This window comes from Cyprinus carpio, chromosome A19, assembly GCF_018340385.1.
Source record: "Cyprinus carpio isolate SPL01 chromosome A19, ASM1834038v1, whole genome shotgun sequence".
NCBI classification, from domain to species: Eukaryota; Metazoa; Chordata; class Actinopteri; order Cypriniformes; family Cyprinidae; genus Cyprinus; species Cyprinus carpio.
Genome location: NC_056590.1, coordinates 8715761 through 8736465, shown reverse-complemented (window position 1 = coordinate 8736465; position 20705 = coordinate 8715761). Strand labels below are relative to the sequence as shown.

Below are 20705 nucleotides of genomic sequence, written 5' to 3'. Positions count from 1 at the left end.
AAAAAACTTGCCAGAGTGTACAAATTGATCGATTGATCAAAAACCTGAACATTCTTTAAAAATATGACAAGTCTTCCTTGCTTTTTTATTTATAATGTTCTCCAAACTGGTGCAGTAGTCTTTTGTCTCCTGAAGAAAATGAATAAAATTTGGCTTGGATCCTGACCATTTCTTCTTGTGTATATGAAATTTTCCCAAAATAATAAACAGTTGTACAATAAAATTACAATTATTATTATTAATATATTATTATTGTTATTTTCATTGGAATAATACATATATCAAAATTATTTAATTTAAATATAACATTTGTTTTCCTTCTAATGAAATTTTCCACATCCACCCAAAAAAAATTTGTGTACATACAATTACAAAACAGATGGACAATAGATTCTTTTTCCATTGAGCAAAAATCACATTAATAATCAATCTCTAACTTAAACCTCTCTACCACACTTTCAGCTGGATATATACCATGTAAAAAAAACTTTTACTTTATTATTTAAACAGTATGCTTCACAAATACACCAAGCTTTTTTCCAGTTTTTATTCCTAAATACATTGGTCCGAGTCGACAAGCTTTTATGAGTAGCTGTTTCACCAGTTATAATATTCCTAATATGTTTATTTGTACACCTATGTTTCAAAATATCAATATCTCCTATAAACATGCTGCCTTTAACATATATTGCCTCAGAAGAATCACTTCCACAAGCTCTTACAAAATGTATAACTTGTTGGGGTTTGGCATCAAATACAACAGCATACTCTTTTGACGTTACTGGAAACCCAAATTTTTCCAAAAATTCACTATAAGATAATAAATTACCATTTGAATTTAAGAGTTGTCTAACTAACACAATATTATTTTCATACCAACTATTATAGAAGAAAGATCTATTTTTATATTGAATGCACCTATTATTCCAAATAATGTATTTATTTGGGGGGAAATTGTGCTTAAACACCAGCATCCAGGCCAATATAAAGCTTGTTTATGAAATTTAGCCAATTTGACAGGATTTAGGACGAGTTACTCTGCTAGTGAAAACACATTCTGACGTCATCTGAGCGCGACGTCAACATACCGAGCTCTTTGGAAAATCCCTGTATGATACACGGCTATCGGCAGCAACAGTCAGCTATCATTCATATCTAAAAACGCAAATGCAAAAGCGGCATACGTTCCCGCTGACGAATGCTTACAAAGGTGAGATTATACTGTATTAAATCTGGTTATTGCACAATGCTAAATTACCCACAGTTTCTGCATAATTGATTTACTGAACAACGGAAGATGTAAATAACGTAGAACTTAATTGTTAGGTCCATTGTTGTTATACTATTCAAGGAAATTCAATATATTGTTCTTATTTAAAGAACGAATTAAAAATATATATATATTTATACGCGATGAGAGTAAAATTGGCATAAACATTTAAAGTCTTCTTACTTATGGGTTGATATTACAGGTTTGTTCAGAAATTATGTAATTGACGTTTAACACGCGAAGGAAGAGGCTGCTACAATAAAATAATAAAGTCGGTAATTCATTCGTTTATTGTATATATATATATATATATATATATATATATATATATATATATATATATATATATATCATTAAAGTTAAACTGTCATTACATAATTAAATAAAATTGAATAATGCACATGTGAACCAAAATAATTTTGCAAGTTAAATTCAGCTCAAGTGACGCGCGATTGAAGGCGGGATGCAGTTGCTTGCTTCTGATTGGCTGTCGCGTAGTTACCATGGAGATTGACAGCGCTCTTGTTCCCAAGAAACAACGTAAACAAGCGGGTTTATAACTTTATATGTTTCCAGGTATGTTTTCATACAAAATATTAGAGTTTTAATGTGAAAAATCCGCTATCAAGGAGGCAACAGACGATTTAAGCATATTCTAAACGGTGTGGGCTGTGGTATTTCCTTTTCCGCGGGACGGGCTTAAACCGCGCACGCGCAGAGGAGGCTGCGCATAATGTTGGCTGTAATGGATGAAGTGAATTCTCTCTGAATTAAGGGCCGTGGAGGGTTTTATATCCACGAACATCGCCCAGTTTCTAGGTCTGGTTTCTTTCCAGAGCCGCTCAAGTGAACTGGAATCAATTTTAACACATAAATATGTGATCATTTCCGATGAATATGAAACTACAGAGAGTTTACACTGATCATTAAAGCGAATATGTGAACAAGAAGCAAGCGGGTCAAGTTTTATTTTCAGTTATGTGGGACAGTATCCCTACACAGCGAGCTTTACTGCTTCAAAGCTCAGAAACCGTGTGCAAGGAGAGCCAAACGTCTGTCTAGGCTTTGATATCGAACAAGGATAAACAATCTAAAACAAGGACAGCCTGTATTTTTCTTCTTTCTTTTTGTCTTTTCGAGGGACGCTAGCTTGGCTAAAGCTAGCCGAGAGGCGCGAGGCACCCTGGAAACCACCAGTGATGCCATCGTGAAGGACATATCGTTAAAAAATTGTCGTTGTTGTTGGGTTTATATACTCTTGGATATATTTCGACGCGATTCGGAGAAGCCACGGGACCGGGGATGACTTGTGGATAACCTCTGCGCATTAAATCGAGTGCGCATCTTTGTTTCGCTTCACTCCGAGTCTTCCGTCTGGCGAGATTTCACACTTTTACCCAACACTGAGCGATTTCTGCTGTTCATGTGCTGTCTTGACCGCTTAGGTCCGCGTCTCCGGAGGACAGAGGTATGCCTGGATCAGACCGCCTGCATGGGACCAAGAGGAAGGCTGAATCGCTCTACCATCACCAGCTGCAGGCGGCCGGCGGCGGGGAGGGTCAGCCTTTGCACGCGGGCTCCGGTAGGCATCCCACCAAGACGACGAGCTCGGTGGCTCCTGCCAAGCACAAACGAAACAAGTCCAAACACGAGGCCGAAACCGGCTCCGCGTGCGCTGCCGCCGCGCCTCCAGCAGTGGGCGCCATCAAGCCTCTGGTGGAGTACGACGACATCAGCTCCGACTCGGACACGTTCCTGGACTCCCCCGCCACCGGGAAACCGGCGGAGGGCAGAGACGCCGAACGCCTAGAGCGGTCGGACTACGAGGAGGCAGGGGCGGGAGCCGCGAAAGAGAACAGGACTCATAAACACAAGCGCTCCCGGAAGAAGTCCAAAGACCCCTATTCGGTCAGGGAGTCTGTGGAGGGGGCAGAAAGTGGCGGCAAGAAGAGCAGTAAGGACCGGGACAGAGCGAGTAAAGAGAGCCGAAAGAAGGCTAAGGAGAAGACTAGCTCAGCTGCGTGCCTTGCATCCACATCCAGACGTCCAGGTGAGTCTCTCTCGTCAGGTGCGGTGCAGTCCGCTGTCAGTCTGGGCAGCAGCGCCTCCTCCGCCACCTCCTCCATCAGTAAGGAAAGTGGGCGCTCGTCAAAATCTCGCAAAGACAAGCGGAGGAGCGAGGAGTATGAGGAGGACCGGAGCCATCGGAAGGCAGCCAAAAGCCACAAGTCGAGCCCTAAAGGGAAGGATCAGTCCAGGAGAAGCGGAGCGGACAGTCCTTCCACTGCGGAACTCGAGAATAGCTATTCCTCCAAGCGCAGTCCGTACAGGGAGCCTCCCAGGCGGAGCAGACAGAGGTCCGAGAGCCCTTATCGGAGGAGGAGGTCTTCAAGCCCCGAGAAGGATGGAAGTCCGTATGTGAGCAGAAAACACTCACCTGGCAGTCCTTACGGCAACCGACGCTCATCCAGCACTAGTCCGGTGTCCAGGTGAGCGAGCACACAAACACACAGATCTGACAGTCCATCTGCTTCACTCTCTCCAGAAGTTTTTGAATACGTAGGAATATTATTGCATTGCAAATGTCAAACCCAGTGATGCTTATTTTATAAGAGAGGGTGAATTTGCATACTTGATTTCATGTAACTGTTAAATGTAATTTTTAAAATTAGTTTAAGCTTCATTTGTTTGCCAAAACTACAAAAGCTATTCAATTAATCCACTTTAAATGGTATATTAAAGTATATAGTAACATTGTGCACGCATCATTTAAGTCATAGGCTGACAGGTAAGTTAACACTAACTGTTTACGTTGTTGTTTGCATTGTGCTTAATGATTTTTAATTTCATAATTCATATTTTTTTCTTTAAAGTTGTATTTTATATTTATTTATTTTAATAAATAACTGACCAGTGTTTTCAAAGTGTTGTATTTGAGTTAGTTTTAATGATTATCTATCCATGTTAGGTGGATATCATACTGTCCATCAGTGTTTATTATACAAATTTTACAAAAGTTTTTATTATAGCAACTCATTGCCAGCTGCATATTTCTGTATCAGAGCAGCACTTGCCTGCAGTTGAAATATATGCACATAATGCATATATAGCCCAGCGATAACAGCACAAGGAAAACCAGAAGTCACAGCAAATTTCATTAACCAGAAGCTGTTGTGGTGCATATAGTGTTTCTTTGATCAAAAGGTGTATTGTTTACTGGGGATGTGCAAGATGCATTGGTCTGAACAGCAAGTCAATTAATATTAAAGTTGGCATGAAACGAAAATTCACCCCATCTGTTTTCGAAATGCATGTTTTAGGTTTGGCATGTTTTTTTTTTACTGAGTATTAATCAAAATGTCACAACTGGACCTTCCAGTGAAAATGACAGACATCTGTCTGTTGACATATGCAGGACATGTGTCTCCAATCATTTAGATTAATTAAATCTAATTTGTAAACCCCATAAAGCCGTGGTCACACTAGACTTTTGGTGCTTTTCCAATGCATGGTACGATTCAGTACGGTTCACTTTTGGGGGGTTTTCCACTGGGTACAGTACCCAGTACTTTTTTTTTAGTACCGCCTCTGTTGAGGTTCCAAGTGAACCCTACCATTACCAAAATGTGACGTGTAAACTCTGCTGATCACGGATTGGCCGGAGAGAATCATCACTAACTGTGTCACTGAACTTGCAACACAAACACAAAAGAACTGCTAGATTTAAATCCGCACAGCCAGCGAAGGATCGAACACAACTGTTTTGAACGAGTGCACCTTTTTTTAACAACCAAAAAGTTTCGTTGTCTGTTGCAGAAGTACAGACGTTCCTCTCGCTGATAGCAGAGGAGCGGATTCATCGAGAGCTTGATGGGGCGATGCGGAATGAAAATGTTTTTCAGGAGTCGCGGCAGTAGAGGCAGCGCAACTGAATGACGTGAATAATCCCGCCCACTCTAAAGCCAGACTAAACTGCAGTGGAAACGTAAACCGAGCCGAGTCTTACCACGCAGTGGAAAAGCGCCATTTGAGGATGCAAAATTACTTTGGACACTGCAATGGTTGTGATATGTTCTCACACTCTGCAGCATATTTTTTTTTTTAAACAAATATTAAACGCATAACAGAAAATAATAAATCTAAAATGTAGAACCACAAATGTATTAAATTTATGTCTTAAATTGATGTTCTTTTAATTCAGTTAAAAAATCAAGCCACTAAAACAAAAAACAAATTATCACATCACACAAATAATCAAAAAGAGGTTAACCAAAAAAGAACTTCGGAACATAGCGAAATGTGATACTTCTTCACAAGAGAATACATTTCTGCTCTTCCACAATAGAATGAAAAGTGTAGTGTGAACACCACTTACATCCCCGCTGTTGCAAGGTCACGTTCATCGGCTTCCATTTTTGAGTGCAACACATACATCTCAAAATCTAATCAACAACCGATGCATAAAGCTCTACATTTTTTTCTGTTTTGATAATCCTTTACACTCAAATGTATGTCACAATACAAAAGGAAAGCTCTGGTGCTACTTCAGTTTCATTGTGACTTTGAGGAAACCCTGTGTAATTAGAGTGATGCTTTAAATGGGACGTTTACATTTATTTAGTTGTTTTGAGCAGGTTGACATGACTGATTTGAAAACATTTGTTTTTTTTTTCTCCTCAGGCCTTCTCTTCGTTCTCGGAGCCGTTCTCCTCACTACTCTTCCTCTCGCCGCTCCTCTTCCCGTTCTCGCACTAAGAAACATTCTTTATATTCTGGAGGAGCCAGCAGAGGCTCCTCCCACAGCAGTCGACCAGGTAGCCGCTCCCCATCGTCTTCACGTTTGCCGATCACCTCCAGCCTGGGGGCCGAGCTGACGCGGAAAAAGAAGGAACGTCAGGCGGCGGCCGCCAAAAACTCCCCCTCCCTCCGCTCCAACACGTCCAACGTCTCAAATGCATCGGTGAAAAACACTGAGGTGCCACCACTAGAGACGGCCCCGCCCCCAGAGCCTCAAAGACCGCCCTCCCCACCTGCGAATACTGTTGCGGCGGAGGAGCCCACTGTGGTTCCTCCACCACCTCTCCCATTATCCAGTCCACCTCCGCTGCCTCTCTCATCTCCTCCGCCTCTCCCGGCGAACTCTCCTCCTCCTCCTCTTCCTCTCTCATCCCCTCCACCTCTTCCTCTAAACAGCCCTCCGCCTGCTCCTCCACCCTCAGCACCTGCCACACCTGCTGCGTCTCGCACGAAAAGCCCCAAACAGAAACATACGCAAAGTCCCGCACACCTGATTAAGACCTCCACACTTCCACCTCTTCCCCTGCCGCCGGTTCTTCTGGGAGACTGCAGAGACAGGTGAGTCCTGATCAGACATCCTCAAACATTCTTTACACAAGTAAGAGAACACAGACTCATATATTTGGCTAATGTATGTGCACAGTCTGCTCTTGCATTTCTCCGACAGTAACAAACTTCAGTGGTCGAGGGTGATAGATTTGATAAAGTTTGTCATTTAACTGGATGTCATCATTTAGATAGCTAGCTGTAAACATGTAAACTTATAAAGTTGGCATTAAATGAAGTCACCCTATCTATTTTCTGAATGCATTTTATAGATCCTATTCTGATTTATTTATCTGTGCATGTTTCATTTTTTTAAATTTGTTTTGACTTTGTAATGTTTAAGTCAATGTCTTAACTCAGTCTTCTGGTGGAATGATAGAAGTCTTTTTAGTTATTTATGCCAGACTTCTCCTTGTGCTTAAACTCTTATTTAACTTTTATTTGGGTTATTATTATCATTATTAACTGATACAAAAACATTTAAAAACATACTTGTAAGAACATTTAAATGCATAAATAACTTTTAATGCATTGGTAACTAAGTGAAATAAGTTAAAGCACTAAAATTTACTAAAAATAAAAACAAGAACTGAAAAAATAAGTTGAATAGTAATATTTTAAAAATGAATAAATAAAATGATTTTAATAAAATTAATGAAAACATGTAATAAAAATAAAAAACACAAAACAATTATCCAAAATAACTAATATTCATTATTAAGAATATAAATAAAAGCTAGAATTTTAGAATAAATTCAAAATATTAAAATTATGGTAGTATATAAAAAAAAATAGTAAAATAGCTGATATAGAAGTAAAGCATTTCATCACTGTAATCTGTAATCAGTTTGCTCATTCTCTACAAATTGACCCCAAAAAAAGAGTTTATGCTAAAGTCCCTTGTGGAAGCACTGATTATGCAACTCTACTTGTGTTGCACTTTGTTGTCTGATACAGTTTGAAATGCAATTACACAGAAAATCAAGCTCAGCTTAGCATAGCTTGATGCGTTTGTGTTCACATACTTGCATTCAGTAAGTTTTGGGCCTGAGACCTTGTTTTAATCTCGCATCAGGTGCAATTTTTCCATGCTCTTCAGGTTTAATGTCACACAGAATATTAATAGCCATAATTATTTTTCAGTGGTGTAAACATTTTATCAAACTTTTTTCTGTGTTTTACATAATGTGTTTGTTTAAAATGAATGACACTTGATTCTGATATTTCGTTATCTAATGCAACAACAATCATATATTTTAAACATTGTACAGTGCCCCAAGTATTTAGACACTTAAGCTATAGTAAAATTGTTCATTGGCTCCATTTGTACATGTAGGCTATCGGTCACATGATCCAATCATATATGCTGCTTGACTAAATACATATTTATCCTAAATGCATGTTTGGACTGTAGGGAGTGTAAGCTGAGAACAGGCAGTTATTTCCTCACGGTGTCTGGTTGCACTAAATGCAAATAGCTTTGTTGAGAAAAGCTGTTGTCATTAACTACACCCAACATTATGCAGACTATTCACTGATAGTGTGAACATTTTTTTTTTTAACTAGAAGATATTTATTGCTATTTATGTCTGTAAATAGCATTGTATTATATAAATAGACAGAAAATGTGAGTAGTGCTTATCTGTGCAGAATTTACCACCATGAATTTGGCTTTTGCACAATATTGGCATCTAGATTTGTTCAAATCCCTAACACTTGTATTAGTTATAAATTCAGTTTTATATGATATGCATGTCTGTTGCATGACATGTTGCAGTCTAAGAGACCCAATTCTGGTTTTCTGGTTTTAGAGAAATAAAGAAACATCCATTGCACTTATTGAAAAAAAAATATCTGACATTTACTGCTTAGTGTTATTCCAGATTTTATTCCACATTCATCTCTTACTTTCTCAGTTACTTTTAGCTAGAGTTGTGATTTGGTTAAAAAAAAAATTTGTTATGCTGCTTGAAATTCTCTTCAATTCCAGATAGCAATCAATAAGTTATGTGGTCTAAATGTATTTATATGTATTTGTATCGTCTGAGGAAGGCGTAGAACCATAAGATGTTCGTCCAGTCATATCCCTTGGTTCCGAGGACCATGATAGGCTGTTGTACCTGCCTGTCATCATATGTACAGGTGCATCTCAATAAATTAGAATGTTGTGGAAAAGTTCATTTATTTCAGTAATTCAACTCAAATTGTGAAACTTGTGTATTAAATACATTCAATGCACACAGATTGAAGTAGTTTAAGTCTTTGGTTCTTTTAATTGTGATGATTTTGGCTCACATTTAACAAAAACCCACCAATTCTCTATCACAACAAATTAGAATATGGTGACATGCCGATCAGCTAATCAACTCAAAACACCTGCAAAGGTTTTCTGAGCCTTCAAAATGGTCTCTCAGTTTGGTTCACTAGGCTACACAATCATGGGGAACACTGCTGATCTGACAGTTGTCCAGAAGACAATCGTTGAAACCCTTCACAAGGAGGGTAAGTCACAAACATTCATTTGCAAAGAAGCTGGCTGTTCACAGAGTGCTGTATCCAAGCATGTTAACAGAAAGTTGAGTGGAAGGAAAAAGTGTGGAAGAAAAAGATGCACAACCAACCGAGAGAACCGCAGCCTTATGAGGATTGTCAAGCAAAATCGATTCAAGAATTTGAGTGAACTTCACAAGGAATGGACTGAGGCTGGGGTCAAGGCATCAAGAGCCACCACACAGACGTGTCGAGGAATTAGGCTACAGTTGTCATATTCCTCTTATGGCACTCCTGAGGCGTCTTACCTGGGCTAAGGAGAAGAAGAACTGGACTGTTGCCCAGTGGTCCAAAGTCCTCTTTTCAGATGAGAGCAAGTTTTGTATTTCATTTGGAAACAAAGGGCCTAGAGTCTGGAGGAAGGGTGGAGAAGCTCATAGCCCAAGTTGCTTGAAGTCCAGTGTTAAGTTTCCACAGTCTGTGATGATTTGGGGTGCAATGTCATCTGCTGGTGTTGGTCCATTGTGTTTTTTGAAAACCAAAGTCACTGCACCCGTTTACCAAGACATTTTGGAGCACTTCATGCTACCTTCTGCTGACCAGCTTTTTGAAGATGCAGATTTCATTTTCCAGCAGGATTTGGCACCTGCCCACACTGCCAAAAGCACCAAAAGTTGTTTAAATGGCCATGGTGTTGGTGTGCTTCACTGGCCAGCAAACTCACCAGACCTGAACCCCAGAGAGAATCTATGGGGTATTGTCAAGAGGAAAATGAGAAACGAGACCAAAAAATGCAGATGAGTTAAAGGCCACTGTCAAAGAAACCTGGGCTTCCATACCACCTCAGCAGTGCCACAAACTGATCACCTCCATGCCACGCCGAATTGAGGCAGTAATTAAAGCAAAAGGAGCCCCTACCAAGTATTGAGTACATGTACAGTAAATGAACATACTTTCCAGAAGGCCAACAATTCACTAAAAATGTTTTTTTTTTTTTTTGGTCTTATGAAGTATTCTAATTTGTTGAGATAGTGAATTGGTGGGTTTTTGTTAAATGTGAGCCAAAATCATCACAATTAAAAGAACCAAAGACTTAAACTACTTCAGTCTGTGAGCACTGAATTTATTTAATACACGAGTTTCACAATTTGAGTTGAATTACTGAAATGAACTTTTCCACGACATTCTAATTTATTGAGATGCACCTGTATTTGCATACCTCTGTGCACCCTGTTCGCACAGACATGATATGTCATCAGTGAGAATGGAAGGTGTTATTATTGTAATATTATGGTTTTGTACTGTAATGTTTTCTCACCGGTAAATGAGACATGAAGAAATCTGACAGTGTTCCATTCAAACCTCCATCGAGGCGTAAATATATAAAAAAAAAATTTGTTTGTTTTTCAGTCCAAAGAAGAGCGGTCTTTCCCAGAAATCATCACGAAAGGACAGGGAGAAAGAAAAGGAAAAAGAAATCAGGACACGCCTTCTCAGTGAGTTGCCCCTCCCTCCAATTCTTCCTGGAGGAGACCCCTCCCCTCCACAGTCCCCTGCTCGAGAATCCCCACTGCTTCTGCAACCAACCTTCAAGAAGAGACCAAAGTAAGTGCCACTGCAGTCGTCAGTCGGCATTTCTCAAGATGATTGTGTGACATTAATAGTGTTAATTTCGTTAACCAAAAGTGTGACACAAAACGTTCATTGACAAGCTTTTTTCCCATGACTAAGACGAGACTACAATACGGTCAATAAATGAAAACTGTGACTATATCATTGACGTTAAGAGACGAGACGAAAATGTATTTTCACGTGTGCGCTTGCCAGATATTAAGAGTTCAAATCTGCAAATCAGAGCTCTGTTAAAAGGATACATTTTCTGGCCGGAGTTATGTTTTTTTTTTTTTTTTTTTTTTTTTTTAAATCTGGAAAGCATGCGCTCATTCTTCATTGCGGAAGCGTCGACGATGATCAGATACACAGAAAAACAAGTAAGCTGAAGTTAAGCGCTCTCCATGTGAGATAAATAAATAAAAGCATAAATAAGTGTCATTCAGCCAGTCAGTGTTCTGTCATGAGATCTCGACTATTTTGTTTGGGATTGTCATTGCTGAATAAATGCGCTTACGTAACCGCTGTTGTTTTAATAGAGAAACATTATTGCAATTCAGAATTATTGGAATTACTGTTAAGAATTTTACTGTTAAAGTATTTTTTTTGTTTGTTTTTGCCCGTTTTCATAATGTAGACAGAAAGAGTGCATATCTAAGTCTTTGATATAATTTATATATTAAATTATAATAAATCAGTACAGTAGATGAGGTCAAGTAAGCCATGCGCATGAGTCCACATTCTATTGATTTATACTTATTGATAAAAGTGCAGTACCTGAAATGTAAAAATATATTTTTCAAATGATAACAATCTTTTCGATTATAATTTTGAGCAAAAACTTTTTTTTTTAGCAGCTTAACTATTATACAGCAGGATGAAAATGTGACAAAGTTTTCATTGAATAAAACTAACTAAAATGCTCAGACATTTAATCGACTAAAACTTGACTAAACAAAAACAGGACATGCTTGACTAAATATGATAATAACTAAAAAGTACATTTGACACGAGGACTAAGACTAATTTAAAAGACTGAGACTAAATTAACACTAGATATTAACATTCTGCTGCACTGATGTTAAACAGTTTAGAGTTGGTAGGATTTTATGTTTTTAAGTCTCTTATGCTTACCAAGACTGCATTTATTTGATCAAAAATACAGTAAAAACAATAATATTGAAAAATATTATTGCAATGTAAAGTAACCTCTTTCTATCTGAAAATGCTTTAAATGTAAAGGGTTTCTGTGGTACTTTTGATCAAATGAATGTGAAAAAAAAAAAAACTTTTGAATGGCAATGTATGTTTTTGGTTTTTTTTTATTTGGTAAGGGTTGAGAGAAATCATAATCACAGTTATTACTTTAGTCTTGGGATGCTGGAATGCTTCATTAGGTTTTGGAAAATGACAGAATGAGAGAAAGTGACTTGAAAAATTGCAAAAAAAAATTCTCAAGTGTCTGTCAAATGTGTGCAGGATTTGCTGTTCTAGATATGGAGAGAGGAAGCAGACTCAAACTGACTGGGGCAAGCGCTGTGTGGATAAGTTTGACATCATCGGCATCATTGGAGAAGGAACCTACGGTCAAGTGTACAAGGCAAAGGACAAAGACACAGGTATGTTGTTTAAAGGGGATGAATACGAGGGCATTGGAACGTTATGCACTCCAAAATGTTTGTTTGTTCCTTAGAATAGAAATCATTTTGTAACATTGTGAATGTCTTTACTTTTACTTTTGGTCAATTAAATGCATCCTTGCTGAATAAAAGTGTTAATTTCTTTGAAAAACATAATTCTTACCCCAAACATTTGAACGGTAGTTTGTTTGCATTGCTTTAAATGCAGAATTATGTGCTCTTAATTAGAAGATCTGTGCTTACTATATTATTCGCAGTAATCACACCCTTATTTTTGCCAGTGCAATAACCCAACTCTGTGGGGCTACTTTTAACACTTAAATCAACGTGTTTTCAATCATGTTTTTGAGAAGAGAAGACATGTTGACAGCATTCTGTCGTTTTGCTTTCTAAAGGAGAGCTGGTGGCATTGAAGAAGGTGAGATTGGATAATGAAAAGGAGGGTTTCCCCATCACTGCCATCAGAGAGATCAAGATCCTGAGACAACTCAACCATCGCAGTGTCGTCAACATGAAAGAAATTGTCACTGATAAACAAGATGCACTTGACTTCAAAAAGGATAAAGGTTTGTTTAAATGCATCTGCATGTTTATACTTATGTATTTTGCATGCACAGTTTTTTTAGTAGTGAACACGTTCTCTTCTTAGAGTTTGTGGCATATTTGTGGCCCTCTCAAATTCCCTGAAACGGTTTTATTTTCTGCCTGCACCCACTCATTTTCTAAGCCTACCTCTATGTATTAACCTGTATGTATTTTTTTGGCATTAGGTGCATTTTACCTGGTGTTTGAGTACATGGACCATGACCTGATGGGGCTCCTGGAATCGGGGCTGGTTTCTTTCTCCCAAGAGCATGTGCAGAGCTTCATGCGTCAGCTGATGGAGGGATTAGATTATTGCCACAAAAAGAATTTTCTACACCGAGACATCAAGTGCTCCAATATCCTGCTAAATAACAGGTACCAGTTTGTGTTTTTAAACATTACATGATGACGATCTCTTATAAGTGTCTTACAGATTCACATGTTGTTTGTTCAACTACACTGCCATTCAATTTCATTTAAGGAATTTATCATTTTATTCTGCAAGGATGCATTAAATTGATCAAAAGTGACAGTAGACATTTATATATTTTCTTAACTAACCGTGTGCTCTCTGAAATAAACGCTTGAGTCAATTAAAAATGTTTCAAATCAGTGATGTTATGTACTGGCATTTAAGCAATACTTGCAAATACCTTCATTTTGCATTATAATGATAAAATTTGGCCCTGTTTACAAAAAAGTGTTAAATAATATATTATGCAGGGCTCCAGGCTGCAACCAAATAGTCGCATTTTGCGACAAATTTTTTTTAAGAGGTTGCACTGGTGCGACTGCAAAATTTTAATATAATTACATTTAAAATGAATGCACAGGCGATATCGTTAACAGTGCATCTAGTCAGTCTCTGTTTTTATGAGGAAACATCAAATGGCAAACAAAACTGCGCTACTCGTTTGAACTGCGCAGCGCTTGAGCCGTGTCAGCACGAGCGCGAAGGTGTGTGCAGCATAAAAGACACGAATGTTGAGGAAACGGTTGGATGGTTTACTCAAGCTAGAGTAAAGTAAAAGACCGCTTGTTAAACCAGAGAAGGTGAACATGCAAGCACTGTCACCGACAGCAAGTTTAGTTTTATATATTTTTTTTCTTTTTTTTTTTTCTTTTGAAAAGCTTGACATCTCTGCTGTTTACCTCACGTTACGCTATGGAGGCTCTTTTTATTTTTTTATTCCTCAGTGTTTGCTAAACGTTCTGTAATTTATTAGTCGGTATATAATACAGCATGTGGTGTGTGCCATGCATCATCGTTTTGTTAATAAACGTTTTGTAAGCTAGTTTGTCATCTTACCGTTTTATTGTTGTTGTGCTTTTTAATTAAGACAATGAATTTAATTTCTTTTGTTTTAGTCTTAAAAAGTTAAAAGTGTATAGATGTATGCAAGCAAAACAGATAATTATCTTTTCTTGTAAAATGCGAAACCGAAGCCCGGCTTATAGCATAGCAAAAGAGGAATTCCCGTTCACAAAATCTAAATCACAAATAATACTACTGATGAAAAAGAACGGGTTGAATGTTAACCACTTTCATTTCTAACTATAAACTATGATAGTTCATCAGCATGCATTGAGTAATCCTATTTTGTAGTGCAAATATATATTATTATATATATTGCGACCAAATCATGTGTTGGCAAAAGAGCAACCAATGGGAAGAATGAATCTGGAGCCCTGTTATGCAAGATTTAGTGCTTTTGGAAATTGCATTCCCTTCGCCCTACTACTTATGTTTTTTTTTTTTGTTTTTTTTTGCAGTGGTCAGATCAAGCTTGCCGATTTTGGTTTGGCTCGTCTTTATAACTCTGAGGAAAGGTAAGTAAAGTATTTTTGTTTGATGGAACTATGGCAAAAATTGGACACACATTTACACCCTTCAGCTTTAAAGTTTCTGTAGATTTCATGTGATTTCAGAAACAGGAAACATGATTGGTATTGAAAAGCTTTGGTGTATAACACTAACTTGATGGTCATTCCCAGTCGGCCTTACACTAATAAGGTGATCACACTGTGGTACCGCCCACCTGAGCTGCTACTGGGAGAGGAGAGATACTCTCCTGCTATTGATGTCTGGAGTTGCGGGTAAGATGTTCTGTCTGTTTCCCATCTCACTGCATTTAAACACAGACTGCTGTTCATGTACAAATGTTGTTTGGGTTTCTTTTTGCTGTTGTGTAAAGGTGTATTTTGGGAGAACTCTTCACCAAGAAACCAATTTTCCAGGCAAACCAAGAGCTTCTGCAGCTTGAGCTGATCAGGTATGTTTCTCACAATCTCTGGATATACATGTAGTGTTGCTCTAATGCTGAAGGATGGGAAAGGACTTTGTGAAATGCTGTTACACTCCCCATCTGTTTTGTGTTTTGTTTTGGTCAGTCGTTTGTGTGGTAGTCCGTGTCCTGCTGCTTGGCCAGATGTAATTAAGCTGCCGTACTTTAATACCATGAGACCCAAGAAACAGTACAGACGACGCTTACGGGAGGAATTCGCTTTGTAAGTTCAGCCTGATTTTTGAAGCGCTTCCATTATTGTGTTTTATACAGATTTCTTCGGTGTCACATGATTCTTCTAAAATGATTCTAATATGCTGATTTGCTGCTCAACCAGCATTTATTATTATTATTAAAATTTTTGGTTGTGCATGATTTTTTTTCGCCATGGTTATGCTCCTGAATATTAAAAATGTATACATCTAATGCAGTGCAAGTTGTTTTGGACATGTCTGCCAAATGCATAAATGTATTGATCTTTTTATTAGTGTTTACAGGTAACGGTACTTCCTTTATAATCACAATGTCTGTCTCTAGTCTGCCCACCTTTGCTCTTGACCTGCTGGACCACATGTTGACGCTGGACCCCTCGAGGCGCTGCACGGCTGAACAGGCCCTGGCGAGCCAGTTTCTGTGTGATGTGGAGCCCAACAAGATGCCGCCACCCGAGTCAGTGCAAACACATCTTATGTGATTTAAATTGTTTAGTTTATGATGTCAATGACATTACATTTGTGAAATACTTATTACTCCTTCACATTTTGTAATTTATTTTTAAAATGCAGCTGCAATTAAATGCTGTAAGGCTATTGAATATAATGAGATTTAACTCTTTAATAATGACCAGCTGATTATTTGACAGTTTATGCTTGTAAATACACATTCGTAATAGTTTTTGTTGTAATTATGTTGCCTTTCTTTTTAGTTTGCCTCATTGGCAAGACTGTCATGAGCTCTGGAGCAAGAAGCGGCGGCGGCAGAGGCAAAGCGGAGTGCCTGAGGATTTCCCTGTTGCCAAAGTTCCCCGAAAGGAACCCGCAGGACCTTCAGGAGGGGAGAACAGCCGCCCGCCGCCGAGTCCACCACCCCCACCACCCTCATCTGCCCATCCCGCACCAGCAAACATCACAGCCAGTGAGTTGGAAGGTGGGCCATGACTTGACAGAAACCTTTGGATTCTGTTCCCCTGAAAACTACAGGCAGGTAGTTAGAGTAACAATACTATTCAGGTCGGCAGACCTTCAGAAGCGGGGCAGAGTGACTTCTTGTTTAAATTATGTTCACCTTACAGTCACCTTATGTCTACAAAAGTGAGTCTAGCATCAGCCTTTATCATTTTAATAATTTGAATGTGAGCCTGTACTTTTTCTTTTCTTCGTTTTATTCTATACTTTAAACTTTTAACTTGTACATTGTTCACTTATGTCTGTCTTTATAATAATCTCAATTTATTTTACTTAATTTCCACTCTATCACTTTTTTCACCTTTTTTATCACCTTTTTGTTATTTTTCTATTAAGTTTATGCAGATGACCTCTGTTATGATTGGCTAAATCCCTCTCCTCTGAAAGAAGTATTAATCAATGCTTATGGGTGGCGGTCAAAATTGTTGCTGTTTTGCCATTTTTTAAAAAAAGCCTCCGGTACATGGACCCTTTCCACAAACTGTGATGACGAGTCATTAGCATGGTAAATCTAGCAAAGCTTTCATTTTAATCAAAAAAAAAAAAAAAAAAAACAATTACATATTTATAACATACTTTTTTTTGTTTCTCTACCTTGGCATTAAATTACAGGAAACTGGTTAATGCTGCTACGTGTCTGTTTCTAATACAACGGCTGAGGCTGAATTTGACATCTTTCTCTTTTTTGACCAATGTAACCAGTCTCTCTATTTTTGTGGGAACTTAAAAAATTATATTTGTAGTAGGGCTGCCCCCAAATAGTCGACTAAACGTTAGTCGATATGAAGAGGGCTTGGTCGAATACATTTTCATTAGGTGGTTAGTCGCAAAAAAAAATCACGTGAAAAAATTACACAATCAGGGGCTGCGCAGTCAGTAGCCGCATTTCCACTGTTGGGCCAGTGCGAGCCAGGCTTAAAAACGGGCCGGGCGGGGGCTAATAGCCTTTGGCCAGTAGCACGAGGCCAGAATAGCGCAGCGTTTCCACAGTCGGGCCAGAAGCTCCGCTGCGCGTCACTAAAACCCGCCCTTTACACGCCTCTCAGGAACAACGTCATGCAACCCCATCAACAAATCAGAAAACTAATGAGAAATAAGTCACTGGAACTAGCGCGATCACAAAACGAACACGATAAACAGCGGCCTTTTGTTTGCATGCTTTGTTAAATATTTAAATTCAAAAGCATCAATGTTTTACTATAAGTGATACATTGATCATAATGATTCAATTATCAGGACTCAAAATTAATCACACAGAAATAAATATATTTCTATTTTATTTTTTTATTTTTAACGCTTATGAAAATGAGCCTGCTTATTCAGTCGAGTCTGTTTCTGTTTATTTGTAGCCACAGTAGCCTATATACGTCACATTTAGAATGAATGATAATAACTATTTTTATAAAAGCTCCCAAACAAAAAACATTATTATATTTTGATGACATGCTACGCGGAGCTAAACTCTCGAGACGAGACTTATGACAGATAAAATATGTTACTAAATAAAATACACAATTGTGATAGAGAATAAGAAGCTGACGTCTGATTTCTCCAAGTGGTTGCATTTACCATTTATTCATGTATGACATGACATCAAAGCAACGAGAGATCAACGAGATCTCGTGCCTCGCGGTATAAGCGCACTTCAGAGCGCATCTTTTCAAAGGCCGGCTTCATTGTGAACAAGTCGAGAAGCCTTTTCTTCCCAAACAATGTGGACAAGCTGGTGTTCCTCTCACATAATATGAAAAAAATTAAATCGAATTGAAAGCTTAGGTAAGAATGCTTAATTTCCCTTTTGTAGTGTTTCTGTTTGCTATCTGTATAGGCTATATAAAAAAAACGGGTATTTTTATAACGGGTAGGCTATACAAATAAATAAATACATATTATCTTTATTTATTCGTTTTTATATATATGCAGAAGTTGTTTTTTCTTCTGTAGAAAAATTAGTCTGATGTTTGCAATTTTGTTGTTTCAGGGCAAGACTCATCCGTCGTCTTAATGGCAGATTGCGGCTTTGCTCTGATATTTTTGATTTGTATTAGTGTTCTTTAAATTATTTGTTCCACATTTTGTCTTAAATATAGTTGTTCTAAACAATGTAATCAAATACTTAGGCTGTTGATTTGTTTGCCGCCTTCTTTTTTATTCTAAGTTTTGGCGTGCGATGTGCCATGTGCATTTATTAAATTGTTCGTTTTTGTTAATTTTCCTTTTGAACAATATAAAAATTATATAAATTTTCCACTGTATTTTACTATTTTTATACCAAACAGGGGTTTTGTTACAGTATTTTTTTTGACTTGTTTTGTACAAGGCCTAAGTTACTAATAAGTTTATTTAATGTATTTTAAAGAACGAATTTTAGTTTATTTTATTCAAAACTGTTTTTTTTTTTTTGACATGTAACTGTTACAGTTTGTATTTTTGATAATAAATTATTAAAATGCACAGGCAGTTTGATTGCTGTTTTTATGTTATAATTAGCCTATAACGTTCAGGCAACTGATTTTTGTGTCCGTAAGCCTGTATACTTTAAACGCTTTACTATTCTGTTTTAAGCGCTTCATTTTCATTTTGAACGCGCTAATATCATGCTTTAGCATTTTCTGTCATATAGAAGTGTTTAACTTCAACTTGGGGGGGACCTTTCCTGTATATACGCAATTTTTTATATTAATATCATAAATGAACGATTATTCGACTAATCGCTAAAATGCAGGAGTGTTAGTCGACTAGGAATATCTTTAGTCGGGGGCAGCCCTAATTTGTAGTTTGTTTAACACTAAGTTTACCCAACTATGATGACTTGTGCTTCTGAAAACCCTGTAAATGTGAAAAGAGTCCATTGTTACATTACAGGTTCAGTATCATCATCTTCCTCTCTTTCCAGCTTCCTCATTGTTTCAAAACTGTGCAGCCAACTGCAGTTTGTAAACGGAAAGGCGAGAAACATCCTGTTTTCCATAAACAGCAATCAAATATAAGCATTTCTACACACAGGTTTGGGAGCCGCAGCAGAGCAGTTGAACCAGACCGAGCTGGCAGTGCTGCTGAACCTGCTGCAGGGTCAAACAGACAATCTAAGCATCCCGCAGATGGCCGAGTACGTCCTCTCCTCTAGCCTCCACGTCTGCTCTCCAGAACGCCCGCCGCCCTCTCCACCCCCTGACGGACGCGGCGCAGCAGCTCGAACTGCTTAGAGATCTCTCACCTTAATCCGCAGGAAGACCAGGCCGGCCTGCTCACGCTCCAAATTGCTCACGCTCCTTTGGAGCAGCTGAAAAGGCCCCAGCGCCGGGCGGAGCAGGCAGACGAAAGCAACGCAGACCCCCCCCATAAGAGTACACCACAAGACGCCTCCCCTCCTCTCATGGGCGGACAGGGCATCTCTAGTTAGTCTATGGGGGGCGGGGCCTGAGTAGTCGAATGCTGTGATTGGCCTGCAGGCTCATTATATGAGACCCACCCAAAGAATGCTTTTCTTGCCAGAGATGTCACTCTTTTTTTGTTGTTGTTTTCTTCCTAATGTCTTACAGAGGGGGAAACGTTTAATTAGTTAATAACGAATAGAGAAATAAATTGTCATGTTTATTTGAAAATCCAGATGTTTATTTTCTGCTTTTCGTGAACTTCCATTGAGTTTTACATTCTTGCAGTATTTAGTTTTATTTTCCCCAGAGCCCCGTCTCCTCGCTCACTGCGTCGGTGCCCAGTGGACTTTTTGTGTGCAGAAATCTGCTCACAGACAGGACGTGAGAGCTCTTCATCTATTGGCACACACTGCAAGTCCTTGAGAGATGGTTACAGTGTTTGCATTAAATTGTCACTCTTTTAAATCCAGATTTAACAGTCCTAATAAAGAGCCATTTGGGACACATCTCTATTTATGTGCCTCTCTTCTAATCCATTCAGAAAACAACACTTAACTGGAGTAAGCTAGGGAACATTCCCGACTGCTGACTTGCACGCATCATTTAGCCTCTTACTGAAATGGTTTAGCACAGTTGGGTGAATCTTAAAATCCTGTCAATAATATGCCCGTATCATATTTCACTTTATATAGAATTTGTTTTTCATTACTGTTAATACATAACATATATTTTATATCTGCATTACAGTAATAAGAATATTATTTATGTATACATTTTGTTGCTGTAATGCAAAATACATAATATATATTGCATTACAGTAATAAGAATTAATTTATACAATTTCTTAAGAATTAATACAATTATAATGTATTTTATACAGCATGGTAGCCTACAATTTATGTTCATTAAAAAAAGAAAAA

General features: G+C 38.2%; 1 protein-coding gene across 1 annotated transcript; it reads left to right on the top strand.

Moving 5' to 3' along the window:
* The first annotated feature begins 1885 nt into the window (after positions 1–1885).
* Positions 1886–19811, top strand: LOC109065291 (cyclin-dependent kinase 12-like). The gene is made up of 14 exons (XM_042777164.1): positions 1886–3759; positions 5951–6625; positions 10514–10708; positions 12194–12333; positions 12750–12920; positions 13125–13314; positions 14713–14769; positions 14935–15036; positions 15135–15212; positions 15331–15447; positions 15762–15893; positions 16150–16370; positions 19415–19542; positions 19638–19811. The coding sequence occupies exons 1-14, from the start codon at positions 2741–2743 to the stop codon at positions 19809–19811; spliced, it is 3399 nt and encodes a 1132-aa protein (XP_042633098.1). The 5' UTR covers positions 1886–2740.
* The last annotated feature ends 894 nt before the right edge of the window (positions 19812–20705 follow it).